We start from the raw sequence: 15,071 nt of genomic DNA on the forward strand, positions 1-15,071 counted from the left end.
AGATAAATGGTAAGAATCATATGACTATCGCTGCCCTTCTGTTATAGTCCCTATGTCTGTGCTGGACACCCAGGGGCCCTTAATAGACTGTTGTTGGGTGAGTGATTCACAAGCCAGTGAATGACCCCTTGGGATCAGCCAAGACAGGAAAGTCAAGAGACACTGTAATTACCTGGCAATATCTCCAAATGCCTTCAACATGGGCTTGTTCACGTACTGCAGTCCGTGCTTGGCACACAGTGACCTCACCAAAGGCGCCACCCTGTGATAATTATGGCGTGGCATTGTGGGGAACAGACTAGGGAAACAGATGGGAGACAGCAAACTCAGACCTGGAGAGAAATCCCAGTTTTCTTTGTCTTAAATAAAATTATATCAGCCATGCAGACCCAACCTTGACCTTGCACAGTTACTTGAAGTTCAAAAACTTGCCAAGATACTCTTGTCTTTTAACCCTCCATAAGTCCTGGGGGCGGAGGGTGGAGGGACAGGAGCAGATGTTTGGAAAGAGCTAAGGGAACACATGTGAAGTCCATCCAGTGTGTATTTTGGTCCCGGTCCAACAAAAGTATGGGGTTTTCTATCATTTCTCATTACCCAGAGAGCTTGAGATATCCACCTCTCTCCGCCTGGTTCAAGTGGACTGGGACATACGATATTCCAAATAGTCATTTTAGGGTAGAGATAGATTTTCTATTCAAGGTTTTCACTAATGAGCCAGATGACTTTCTTACTCCCTGATAAAATATGAAAAATAGTTACCTCTTGTTTTGCTGAGATTTTAAAGGACTAACATGAGAGAAAGAATAAGAAAAATCCCATAAATAAGTGTAAGATCACTTTCTTTCTCTGACAATCATGAATATGCGGTTTTCAAAGAGGATGTGGAAAGTCCCTCCCCTGTATAATCTGGAAAGATTGACTCAAACTATTAAATCACTTTTTTTCTTTTTTAGGGCAAGTCCACCTAATTTATTGGTGAAGTATTTCTAAATACAATTTGGAAATTGCACCAAGGACTAGATTTTACTGTTGATTTTCTTGCAGATAGAATAAAAATATAGATATTTGCATTAAATTATAATTAAGTCTCAACATAGCTTGGTTACCCACGTGGCATTCTTTTCTTGGGCTTTGCTAACACATAAAATATACAGGAACAATCACCAATTCTTAGGAATCTGGAAACTGAGTCACTGGCACTTTTCCAAGATCCTATTCCTTTTACTCACAATTATCTCCTTCTTTTTATTCTTCCCTTCCTTATCATTGATGTTAATACGAAGAGAGTCTTTAGACACTTCTGGTTCATTTTTGCCCTCTAAGATCCTAGAGCCTAGGGCTCTGCTCTGGACTGTCTGGGGGAGGAGGTCATTATAATTCATGACAGACCTTGCCCATCACCACTACTATCAATGTTTCTGTCACTCACTGATGCTCTATTTGGAAGTTCAGGTGTCCCGTGAACCAGTCGTTGAAAAAGGACTGTTCAACATTGCAAGTGCCCAAGACCTGCAAGAAAAGCTTATTATAGTTGATGAAAATGAGTTCAAGTTTCAAACAAAGAAAATGTTTACATAGTCTTCTATTCAGTTAATTACTCAACAGGTACTGATCGAGAGCCTATTTTGTGTAAGAAACTGAGGAATATAAGGAGCATGCGGTCCCAGGTCTCATATATTTTGCTAGGTAGTATCGGAAGCAATAGAATGAAAGAGCATTTGAGGGGACTAAGTCACGATCAGCCCTTGGCCACAGAAGTCTAAGGTGTGCTAAGTGAAGACTATGGAAGATGGATGTGGGATTGTAGGATTTGGGTAGAGATTGCAGGTGTTGAGTTGAGATGGTAGGACTGTGCTAAATGAGGAGGAATATTCAATGCCTTTCTATGGTCTAATTCTAGTTGGGGTTGTTGGCATTTTGACTGTCATTCTGTGGTCGTGCTATGTCATTGTGTCTCAAAGTGTACTTCAGAGAAACTTGAGGTCGCCTAGGGCTCTTTCAGGGCACCCGAAAGGGACAAAGCTATTCCTTTCGACAGCTTCTCAATGCTGCTGTTGCAACATGAAAGTGGTATCAATACAATGCAAATGAGTGAGCAGACTGTGCTCCAAAAAGAACTTTATTTAAAACACATGCCAAATTTGTCCCTTGGTCTGTAATCTACTGATCTTTGGCTTAGTGCAAAGGTTCTGAAATCAAACTGCCTAAGTTGAAAACCTGTTTCTACCACTTAATATTTGTGTGACTTTATGCAAGTTACTCAACTTCTTTTGGCCCTGTTTTAACATCTGTAAAAAAGCAATAATTATAGCACCTGCCTCATTTAGTTGCATGCAAAGCAGTTGACAGTGCTTTCCCCTGGCAAACTTTTGATGAGTATGATTATATGAGATAAACAGACTGCAGGTTAAGGATTTTCTCCAGGATCGCCTTTGTTACCTGAGTGCTGAGCCAGTCCAGGTTCTGCTCTCTGCTCATTTTCATTGGTATGTGACTCATCTGGGTAACATATGCAATCCAGGGACTTTCAAGAACCCTTTTGAAGAATGAAAAGAGGAAGTAGTGACTTCTTTGGTATTTCAGTTCCAGTCACTGGACTTGGCATAAATCCTGGCAGAGCTGACTGAGCATTAGAGGAAATGGGAGGGGGATTCAAAGGTTTCAATAAAATGGGGCCATTTGTCTTCATCTTTGGCGACCCTTTATACCTAGAGATGACATTCTGAGCTTTAATTCACATGATCCATCTTTCTGCCTAATGTGTGGGAGCAGTGCCCCCAAGTCTACAATTACATTAGTGCAAGCATCAAAAGACACCTGGGAACTTAAGGTCATATGCAAAGTGATTACTGGCTTGGGTTCTGTCATCAGACATAGTTGGGTTCAAGTTCTGATTTGCACTGCCACTGGTCCTTGCTTGCTCTATAAACTAGGGCAAGTGATCTCATCTTTCTGAGCTTCAACTCCCTTAGAAGAAAAATGAAGATATTATTTATATCACAAAGGTTGAGTGAGGCTAATCAAATAAGATAATGCATACAAAGTCTTCAGCAAAGTGAATGATACATAAGGTCACTATCATTATCCTTAGTGTATGAAGGATTTAGAATAATCAGGCAAAAGAGTGAGGGAGGAATAAATTAGGAAGCTGAAGAGGGCTATTCAGTTGGAAGCCATTTTGGTTTTGAGACAATCTCTAGTCATAAAATAGCTTTAAAAAGTTCCTTTCCTTGCATTATATTTGGCAAGGATTATGAAGTCCAGCTGGATTGCAGTTTGAAAGGGTTCAGGGATTGGATGAAACACTGCAATTAGAAATTAAGCAAGTGAGGAAAAAAACAGGGAAGACTGAGCAAATATTTTGAAAGAACTCTTTCTACTCTACTATTTCAATTTTTTTTCATGTTTTCTTGGAAATGTCTCACTTACAGAGAATGGGACATGATATCCTGATCTGAAAATCACAAATAACTTAGATAAGGGAAGTAAGAAGAATTTATGGGAATAAGAGAATATTCTTGCTTTCTTACTTGACCAAAATATGAGCACAATAGTTCCAAAGATTCCATAGAAAGGGCCATATGTGATGAAATGGCGGATGTAAAAAACTGCTGACCCAAGCAATGTCCTGCAGAGAGAAGTTTTCAGAAGTTAGATGCCCTGAACAAAATTTCATTTTCCCTTCATTGTGGGGTGGGGGGGCTGTAATTCCAGGGAGGTACATCTGGAAGGGACCACATATTTGCATTTCACATTTTTGACCTGCCCTAGTGTTAGAGTCAGGTACTTACTGCCCAATACCGTCGGAGGTACATCTCTTGCATGGATTGTAGGTTGAAATATATAGGCATGAGGAGGGGAAGTCCAACTAAACAATAAAAAAAGATGGTGAATAAACAAGCAGAATGAGACTACCCTGCTAACAGTCTAGCTCCTTGACATGCTCCCTGAAATGCTGTCCCTGAGTGGGGATGCAGGGATGCAAATCCAGTCCAGAACCACATCCTGGACTAGAGAATTTTTAAATCTCTGAGACTGAATTGGAATTTGGTTCAAGCGCCCTCAAGGAGTCTTCGGAAGCTTTGACGATTCGAGTCACTCTTGATGGTGGTATCTCAAAGAGGTTGCTATAAGCGTTCACATATTGGTCCACGGAATCCTTCAGTCCTTACAAACCTTAGGAGTGGGTCCTGTTCCAATAGGGTGAGGTAGCAGAAATAAAGTAGGGGTATGTGTTTCCTGGTCAGAGAATTATGTGTTTCTCCCCCAGACCAAGGAGTCTGCCTAGAGCACATTTGAGTCTTAGGGAAACTTTTGTTTTATTTTTTAAGTTAATTTTTAAATTGAAGTTACATTGGTTTATAATAGTCTACAGGTTCAGGTGTACAGTGTTATAAATCAATATTTGCATATGGCAAGTATGTTATATTCACCACTAAAAGTCTACTTTTTATCTCTCACCCGATAATCACCCCCTTGACCTGGTTTACCTACCCCTTCCCTTCCGGTAACCACTGTTTTATTTTAATGACTCTTAGGGTTTGAGAGACTACTAAGATGCAGGCAGGTCCCCTGCATCCTCTTCTTGATGAGGCCTTCATGTTGGCCTGCAAAGGGGCAGGCTCTGCTTACTCTCAGCACATGTGATTTCACCCACCCTCCACACTAAGACACTTGAACAAACCCTAGCCTAGTTTCTGAGGGCTCAAAGCCATATCCCTGGAGTGACCTGAAGCCCTTAAGGTTCCTGCCTAAGCAAGTTCAATATCAAAAGAATTACATGTGTGCTTAAGCTGAGATCTGGCTATAAGCCTCTGACCTCCCCTTACCTAGAGCATTTATGTTAGAAAACTTACAGTAGTAAAATCCTTTCTGTGTCCTGTTGAAGAATATCTTCTACAACCCAGAAAGCCTTTCTTAGGGGCCTGGGAGTCATCCTTGAAGGTTAGGGGCCTGTCTCCCAGTCTCTGTGGGAGGGTAGGGGGCCTCATTTCCATAAGCTCCCATTAGCAGACACAGATGTCCTAATCACATGCATCAGCTTCCCCTGCCCTCAGTGTCTTCCAGTTATTTCCTTTAGTGTTTAGGAAGCCCTCTACTTTTGCATAAGCAGACCTGAGCTCAGTTGAGACTGAAGCCCCTCTCCCTCCTGCAACAGCCTGCAGAAAATCTATCATGCCAACCTTAACAAATTCCAGCTCTCTCCGATAGTCCCATTTGTCCCTAGGATGCCGATTTGGCATTTGAGGAAAAGGGCACAGAGGACCAGCTCCTGCGGGCAGAGTGGTTTGTGAGGGGAGCGTTCTGCAGTGCATCCATGCTACCCATTCATTTCTTATAAGCTCATGTTACAACGCTGCATATGGGAGGAGGGTTCAGAAAAGAAACTCCAACAGCTGCTCTTACATGAACATACATTGAGTTAGATGGGGGCACTTTCTAATGTCCTCTTGTCTCTTTTTTGTCATGCAAGAGAAGGAGGGGTGACTATCACAGGCCACCTGATCAGGCCCGTACAGAGGACCACTTAGGGCTGGCACTGGGTGAATCAGATCACTTGCAGCAGTTTCTCAGTCTTCGCTCTCCTGGCATAACTGTTGTTCAGAGCTGTCCTATGCATCCCAAGATGTTTGAAAAGCATCACTAGTTTCTAGCCTCTGGATTTGGGACCATTCCTCCCCCTTTGTTGTGATGATCCAGAATGTGTCTAAATACCCACTGGGGCAACATCACTGGTCTCCAAGTAATTTTTGTACCTTCCCTGATGATGGTGTATTTCTCAAATGTTAGGCATGTTATACATCAAGGTACCCTGGGGTTCCTTGTCAGCACTCTGGAATTTATTTTAGTTCCGAGGAAAACCACTTTTGCTTCTGAATCTTTTTATTGATGTCAACATTATTCAACTGTCCTATGTTCTTTCAAGCCTAGACCCACATTTAGAACTAATCATATGTAGAGAGGAATGTTAACTAGAAAGACAGAGAAATAGAGACAGAGATTCTGTAAATCTGTGTCTGTGTATCTATCTTGAACTCTCTATATCTAATGTCTTCCAAAGACATGGAAACAGCCAACTTTCTCCCACACAAGCTCTACAAGTACTTTATTTCCTTAATCTCTACTTATTTTCCAGCATCATATCATCAGTATTTCAGGCTTCTTTTCCTGTTCCTCCTTACTTTCTACCCAAATACATGATTTTTTCCTTGGCAGGTGTCTAGTCTTTCCAGTAGTAGGGTCCTAGTTGCAAGAGCTCTTGATGGCCCTGACTTTCATCTGTCTTGGAGTGATTCCTGCTCAGTACCCAGAGTGATCAGGAACATGTTAAAGCTCCTATTTACTTTTCCATTTTCCCTTTCATATTATCTTTTAGAAGATTATTTATTTATTTATTTAGGTGACATTATTTATTTATTTGGGTAACATTCTCTCTGTTCACATCATTGTTTGTGTTTTAGAAACCAGGGATCTCCCTGCTCCAGGCATTGTTACTACACCACGCCCACAACCAAGACACCCACAGGCCTCCACCATAGTTCACTGTTCTTCCCGGCAGGGTTTTCTTGCCTTCCCTCCCACTGGGTAGCTCAGTTCTGTAATTAGCTCTTTAGGGCAAGTTTGTAGTTTGGCTTTATCTGACCCTTTGTTTGGTTTCTCCTATTTTCACCCCAGTAAGTCTGAAATAAGACCTGCTGCTTTTCTCAATCACAAGAAGACATGAGCTTGTCTGTGAGAGGATTCCATTCATGCCTTTCTGACTGACAACTGCTTACTGCAACGAAATGGGTGATAAGGAATGTGATTCCAAGTAGACTCACCCATGTAGAAGTATAGGTGCTGCTTCTCATAGTCAATGTATTTGATTTTCTTCTTGCCATACTGAATGAAGAGAAAGACTTTTATAATAGACAATACTTTGGGTCATACAGTCAGAGAAAACTCTGTCTCTTCTCTCTCTGTGTTTCTCTCTGGGTCTCTCTCTGTCTCTCTGTGTGTCTCTCTTTGTGTGTGTCTCTCTCTGTCTTTCTCTCTGTAAAGTCTCTATGGAAAGATCCATGTGATCAGAGTTCATTGATTGTCAAACTTGAGACATTAAAAGAACCATTAACAGAATGGGAGGAAATAATCATGGTGTCTTTTTTCTTTAATTACATATGAGCAATTCTAGCATGAATAATTTATTCCACTTGACTCCAGGTATTGTGATCACTTTTTTATTCCCATGGAATCCACTTTGAATCTTTTTGTCCTTATGTGGAGTGGAGTGGTGACTAAAAGGAATATTACTGATGAATCTTTTGAGTTCTTCTTTAACTGTGGGTAGTGTGGTGCTTAGAAATCTGTTTGAAGTTCAGTCTCCATTTACACTCATTCGCTCAGCAGATATTTATTGAGTGGGTATGTAATAAAATATAAACATGACCTCTCCTGTGTTCTAGTATTCCTCCTATGTTTTGTTATCATGAATCTCATGCTGTGGTTGGCTATTTATAAGGCATGATCTTGTTTTTTGTTGTTGTGCAACAAAGACTAGGCAGCACCTGAAAAAAATACCTACTTTGATTTTTAACAAAAGTTTGAGATTCTTCTAGAAGGAGACATCAGTCTTTTCCTAAGTATCCAACTCTCAAGAATCATCATTTTCCCTTGAGGAGAGACAAACATTCTGGGGCAACCCCTCCAGCTCTGATGTTGAAAGAACATTCCCATCTAAAAATTTGGTAATAGTCCTTTCCATGATGACTTTAAATTGAGGTTTAAAAAAAAATCAACCAGTGAAAAATTTCAGAATTAACTTTCCTCCTTCTTTCTCTGTTGTTTCAGAAGCACAGATTAGAGGAGGAGTCTATAAATGTCTGGCAAGACCGTGGGCCATGGCTCAAGTACAAGTGAATAAAATGATTGTGGACTAAAAATAACAGTGAAGTCACTTCTAATGGAGCTAAAATTAGTTGAGATAAGTAGGAATTTGATGCTTGTGACTTAGTACTTATTGAATGTACTCACCTGTCTTACAGGAATTACTGTCTCCAAGTTCTTGTTAAAGTTTGGAGTCATTGTCCCTCAGTCCTCTAGTTTCACCATCTAAGAGTAGGTTGTGTTGTCTTAGGGACCTGCCACCAGGATTGCTCAAGCACCATGATATGGATTGAACTCAGTCACCTCTAAGGTTAGAAAATCATGTAGCCCACACCTGCTTCTAGCCTTACAGCTCTAGCTTCAGTTATTGCTATTTCAGATCTATATCCTAAACTTAAAAGGAGAGATGCTCTTAGAATATGCTTGAAGCTGGAATATTCTAGCTTCATCTTTCCAAGAACTAGTTCTAGAACATTTCTCTGGTGCCCAGGATTCCCAAACATACCCTGACAGGTTGTAAATCTCCAACCAGAAACAGTGGACCCACATCAATATCCGGGTCTTTGGGGTAGATGTTAGGTTTGACATGATGTTGGAAGTGTCGATGATTCCACCAGTTTGTTGACAGGCCCTGAGGAGAAGAAAGGGCTCATTAGCTGAAAGATTTCTCTGTTGAAATATCCGTCACTGTGAGAGTTATCTACATGCATCTCCAAAGTCAAAATAAAAGATTTAAGCTTCTCAATCTTGCCCCCACTGTCAGGACACAGCATGGTCAACTGGACAGAAGATCTCAAAGTCCATGAACAAATCACCATCTCAATCAGGAGCATAAATTCAGACTGAGCCAATTTCTGACAATGAAACACTACATATTTGTTGTCTCTCAGTTTACTGTTCATGTTGTGGCCCGCCCTGCAGTGGCCTCTGCTTGTTTTTATTGTGCATCTGATATCTGATCACATCAAGATGGACTGGGAGAGTATCATCACACTGGATTTAAGATTTAGGATAAAAAAAGGAATGTAAAATATCTTACACTTTTTATCCTGATTATACACTGAGATGATATTTGAGTGTATAAAGGGAAATTAAGTTACCTTTTTTAAAAAATGTGGTTATAAAATGACTTCTGTCATTTTAATGCAGTTTGCATTCTGTTCCTGTTGCATTGTGTGGGCCTGGGTACATCTGTGGTAGAGGGTATTGCCCTCTCATTGCTGTCTTCTCTGTCAACCCCCCGACCCAATCCACCAGGAGTGGCATTCTTGTCTCACCTCTGATATGCCCTAATAACCTCACAGTGGAATTTCTCCCTCTAGTCCAGATCTCTCTACTGAATCTAATGCAATCACTTTCCAAACATATCCCTTGGCACAACTCATGGTATCTCGCCCTCAACATGTGCTTGTCAGTTTCTGTTCCCCCTGCTGGGCCCCTATTCCACTCCTCTGCACTTCTCTCAAATTGCATACCATGCATTCACTCTTATAATTATGCATTCATTCATTTTTCACCCGTTCATTATATATTTTGAAGTCGGGTACCATGTGCTGGATACTTAGCTAGGCATTTAGAAGATAGACATGATAAAATGGGGTTCCCACACTTAGGAAACATATAATCTATGGGAGCAGTAAGCAATTAACAAAGGACACTGATAAGTAATGATTCTCTTTTTCAACTAAAATCTCCGAATCAACATTTTGGCCTCTTCCACTAGCAGACTGTACCCGTTTATTCCAATCACTATGGTAAATGCGAGACAGGTTTTGATTCCTGGTAGATGCGAGATTTCAACAGTTCAAGGTTCTGGAGTAGAACAGCAGTGTGGTCACAGTAATTATGGTGTGGTCTACAGCAGCTGGCCCTCCTCTGGCACTCCAGTCTGAAAAGCCACGATTATTGGTAATAAGAACTTACATGGGTATGTACAAAATCGGCTGCTCTTACACCAAGTTCTCTAAAGGAATCACCCTATGTCATTCCTCACTTCCAAGTAGGGTCCTTTCTTGTGGCAGCATAAAGAATCTAGACTTGAATTGAGACCATTCTGAACTGAAATCCCTGCTACCAGGTGTGGGGCCTTGGGCGGTTTCCTCATTTGTAAGATGCTGAGGTTACTGGAGAGGATGGGTCATGCCCTCAAGAATGTTTCGGTATAGACTCATGGAAGCAGTAAAGGCCAGATTTTAAAGGAAGGCCTTAATTTCAAATTTTCTGCCTCTTTATCCCTAAATAACACTTGATTCTTACAGTTTTCATAATATGCTTATGGGTGTGTGAGAAAAAAATATGCTACAGGAAGTGCAGCTTGATTTTAGCATTGCACAAAAGCCCAACATGTCTGTAGGCATTTCTGCTCTTTTATTGTACAAATACTGCAAAAATCAGAACATATATATTTTATGCAGCTAGTTAGTGAGTGAAAATTACAAAGAATCTCAATACCTGTCATTTTCCAAGGGGTGGGGCATGTTGATATGAAATCAAGTTTTGAAATTTAAAATTGTGGTTATGTTATAGTGGGAATGTTGCTATTTATATTGTAATTTTCTTTATTATGCCCTTCCCGCCCACCTTTCCTTTCCTCCCCCACTGGTAATTTTTCTCTCCTGCACATAGTTGAAGACTATATTTATTTGCTCACAAATCATTGGTTTTTGCCTGTAAAAAAAGGCAGCATGCACTTGATTACATTAGAGCCATTCCCCATTTGCTTATTCTGTTCACAAATTATCAAGGCTATATTCATTTCAATTACAGCAGCCCTCGCCTGTTACCTTGGTATCTCCTTTTGTTCATTCATTCATTTCATTCATTCATGCCTTCATTCATTCAACAAATGCTTATTGAAGTCCTATCATATGCCAGACACTCTGCTGGGTGCTGTATTGCAGTGGTGCACAGAACCCTATGTCTGCCCTCCTGGAGCTTATTTCTGGGGGTGGGGGACAGGGGGCAACATTGCCACCTGCTTTTTCCAGAAGTCTGGGTTTTGCAACTCTTAACTCTTGAACAGAACCTCTGAGCTTCCTAGCCCACTCTTTCTCTTCACTTTATTTCTTCTGCACCTTTTCCTTTATTTCTTCATAATTGCACCTTTCAGAACTAATCAGGCTAACTGGATCCTCTGGTTTCCAGGCAATACATATTCAGACCCTTTCTAAGAATCTCCCATCTGTGATTTTTATGGGATACTCCTTCATTTTTAAAGACCAATTCCATCTCCTGCAATGTGGTTCCTTATTGGACTGCCAGAGATTGAGTCAAATAGTTATTTGGGTAAGGGAAAATAAAAAAACTTCTTAAATAAAAAATAAACCTTTCCTTGTAAAAATATAAAATTATATTTTATATATATTTTGTAATATATATTTTATATATTATATGTATATTATAACATAATATTACATATAATACACATGGTAGCTACATTGCTAGTAAGTTTACATTTATTTGGGTTTGTACCAACATTTTTACTGGCATAAGTACACAAACTTGGAAACCACTGCTGTGGGACATGGCACTGGAGAATGGCCCCTCCTCCCTGGGCATCCTGTACCTTGAGATGACACATCACAAATTTGTGCATCAGGTGGTTCCACTTGGACTTCTTAAATATTGAAAGGTGTCCAAAGTCATGCTGCAGGAAGGAACTCTGAGCCTGGGAGAGATGAAGTTGCTGTTAGAGAGGTTTGGCAGTGAAGATGAAATGAATAAGAGTCCACAGGGCGACTATCCCAAAGGAAGGTTTGGAGCCTGTCTGAGAAGAACAGTTGTGATCTTGACAGAACTCCAGCCCAGACGACTTTGCATCCTCACCACGGTCATGTTCTTCCCCACCTCCCTGCCTTTGCACAGGCAGTTCTTGTAGACCATGCTCTCCTTGCTGCTGTCAAATTCTTCAAGCATGGAGGGGAAGAGCCTGCCCTTTGCACAGGCTGGTTCTTCTCCGCTTTTGACAAGTTACAGGTTGCTCTGAAGCTCAGTTCCTCATCTGCTAAGCGGGGAAAAAAGTGACTTCCTTGTGGAGCTGTTGTGCAATGTATTGGCAGGGAAGATGCCCAGCTTATGCTAAGTACCAAAACTATGTGTGTTATCTTTCTGTTCCAAAACTCGCTTTTCAAGGAATATAACACATTGTTTTTGCAAGAAAAAATGTAACTTATAACATTCTGGAATTTGGAAACAATGGTTCCTAATAGCATGAAATGCCTCTTTCTGCTCCCCAGCACCTGCTTGGCCTCTAAGCCATTCTGTCAGGTAATGTGTGTGGATATTTGAGGGACAGTTTTTCCCTCTGGATGACTCATTTCCCAAGGACAGGCACCAGATCCATTTCCCTTCAAGACCACATAGAAGGTCCTTCTTGGCTCAACAAAGAATTATCAGATGCTCTGCTATGTCCCAGGTGCTGGTTACCATTTGCCATGGAATCTCCATGTTCTTATTCTCATGTAATAAGACATAGTCTCTGCTCTTGAAGAATTCAGTGTCTGATGCATTGATCAATGTCGGTTGTAAATGAATGAAAGATGAAGATGAGTGTTAGGTGACTGAGAACAAAACTTCACTTATTGAACTTGGGTGGATAAAATTGGGCAAAGCATAGCAACTACCATGAATTAAACATTTACTATATGCCAGACACTATTCTAGGTATTTCACACATTTGCTTGGTTAGTCTTAGAATATTTCCACAAAAAATTGTTACCCATTTGGGAGGCTCCCTGGTGGCCTATAGTTAAGTCTCAGTGTTACCACCACAACGGCTCACTGAGGCAGCCTGAGTTCAATTGCCGGTCAGGGAGCTAACCCATGTATGGCACAGCAGACCTCTCCTGCCTTACCCACTGTTCCCCTCAGAAGTGTATTTCTGTCAATCTACCTGCTCTGCTCCCCACTCTCTCTCTGGTGAATCCTCTTAATGCCTGCATTTCTGGCATGTACCCCAGTTCTTATGTGCATAAATAAATAAATCTTAAACAAAACAAAAAAAGATTGCTATCCTTTTGAAAGGACTTTGAAAAAAATTATTATTCCCATTGCACAGATAAGGGAACTGGGGCCCAGCAAAGTTTGGTAATTGCTGGTGTCAGAATCTGATGAGCAGCTTGGCAAGAGGTGTCAGGCAGCAGCTGACACAATCTAAAAAGAGAATAAAAAGCTTGTCTGGGATCAGAATACCTGCTTACCTGAGAAATTGTCAGAAGAACAGAAATGACTAGTGTAGTAGACCAGCTGTTGCCAAAATGGCACAGGATTAGCCAAGCCAGGGCTTCCAAAATCAAGATCTGGAGGAGGTGGAGGGAAAAGAAGCCCAGGTTGGCATCGAACATGTTCATGACCTTGCAAGACCTCCGCAATTCTTGGAAATCTTCCACCAACTGGGACTGTGAAATAAACATTCAAGGAAGGAATTAGACCCTGCAGGGGAAGGGAGCCTGAATGAACATGATTCATCATCTATTTTATTAACTTGTTAATACCTTCATCTTATGATTAGAAATTTATGGTTACTAATAAATATAATTGAACAGAAAGAAAAACAAAAAATGAACAAACAAAACTTTTGAAAAATGTTATGATATTTTATATCCCCCTGAAGGAAAGAAAAGTAAGTAGTGATTTCTAAATTGTCCTCAAGTTGCTATAGTACTCAGAATTCGTTTATTTTTTGAGGGGGGTAGTTGATTAGGTCTAACAGTTACCTTGGGCAAATGATAATTGGTATCATTTCAGGGGATGATAGATCTATGGTTTGTGTGTTGGGAACTGCTGTCCACATGGATCTGTGTTACAGTAGTGAGAGGCACAGTTTACAAGGTTTTTTTTTTTTTATGTCATCAGCTGTTTATATGTGAGAAGTGTTCTTTCACAGATGTTGACAGACAAACAGTAAAATTCACTTAGATTAACTCAAAGGATGAATTTCTTTGAGCTGTTCAATGACAGCTCAAGACAGAATTCCGGTGGCTCTAGTGTAATGTGCTGGCTGCAGGGTCCTGGTCCCATGTCCCTGTACAGGGCATATTGGCATGGGCGTATGTTCAGTGCCAGCTTTGGTCTATGAGCTTGCCATATCATGTTGTTGTTGCCGCATAACATTGGGTTTCTGTGTGAGGGCCAGGAAGGAATATCTCTTGGCTTAGTGACTATAATGGATTTGAAACCAGAACAGTTGGGAAAGTCACCTGCGTACAAGAAAGAGAGCAAGATTGTTTAGATATAACAATGGAGAGAAATTTGAAATAAAAAAGAGCTATGAACATAATTCTAGAAGCCAAAGAATTCATTTCAAAATTCACTAATGCAAGTTTTCAAGAATCCACAACTTCCGAAAAGTCTGGATAAGTTCATCTCTCAAGCTTCTTTCAACCTTGGAATTCTGGTGGCCATATATAATTTTAAGAGGTCATCTTTAGAGAACCTCCCAGCCTGGTCATCGTTACCAACCCATTGTTACCAATACAGAATAGGGGGTCTCTGAGCCCAGAAGAGTGGCTGATCTGACATCACCAGTCTCAGTAATGGATCCTGGACTTGAATCTGTACTTCCGGACATCTAATTTTGTGCTCAAATACTAATCATTTATATACCTATAGCTAGAGATAAAATATCTATCTGTCTGTCTATCTATCTATCTATCTATCTATCTATCTATCTATCTATCTATCTATCTATCTAAAAATTTGTGGTGGACTTTTACTCCTAGAGGCCAACACTTATATTTATTTGCTTATTAATTATTATTATTCTACTGAAGTAACATTGGTTGTAACATTGAGTCCAAGCTGTCTAACCTCATTGCCACTGTTCAAATGCAGAGGCTATTTGCATAGCCTGACACAACCTTGAGAGATGTCTGTGGACCTAAGAATGAGCCTGGGAGCTTGAAGTTTGCAGGTAACCACTTCTGTGTCTGCAGATTCCTCATGCCCCTCCATGAGTTTTTCTGCTTGTTTTTAAAAGCAGACATGTATTATCACTCTTATTCTATAATATAGATATTTTATAATATGTACTCTTATTTCTATCTTCCAGTGATATATGGATTAGCATTTTGTACACATTAGTTCAAAAGAACTATACAACAGAAAGATATTTTTATTGAAATATGCAATATTAGTTAAAATTTCTTTAAGTTTTAAACAAAACTGTCCTAGTGAATTTTCAGTCTTGTGACAAACCTCTCCTTTGG

General features: G+C 40.3%; 1 protein-coding gene across 1 annotated transcript in view; it reads right to left on the reverse strand.

Moving 5' to 3' along the window:
- The window catches only part of LOC119254229 (fatty acid desaturase 2-like protein FADS2B), a 31,850-nt gene that overhangs the window by 1,322 nt on the left and 15,457 nt on the right, over window positions 1-15,071 (reverse strand). The window contains 10 exon segments of the mRNA XM_037521346.1: window positions 173-298; window positions 1,433-1,512; window positions 2,443-2,539; window positions 3,539-3,609; window positions 3,611-3,631; window positions 3,795-3,871; window positions 6,825-6,885; window positions 8,372-8,497; window positions 11,432-11,533; window positions 13,065-13,262. Coding sequence (XP_037377243.1) covers window positions 173-298; window positions 1,433-1,512; window positions 2,443-2,539; window positions 3,539-3,609; window positions 3,611-3,631; window positions 3,795-3,871; window positions 6,825-6,885; window positions 8,372-8,497; window positions 11,432-11,533; window positions 13,065-13,262 — 959 coding nt within the window.

The sequence above is a fragment of the Talpa occidentalis genome, unplaced genomic scaffold (genome assembly GCF_014898055.3).
Source record: "Talpa occidentalis isolate TD23 unplaced genomic scaffold, MPIMG_talOcc4v2.1 talOcc4.3, whole genome shotgun sequence".
NCBI lineage: Eukaryota > Metazoa > Chordata > Mammalia > Eulipotyphla > Talpidae > Talpa > Talpa occidentalis.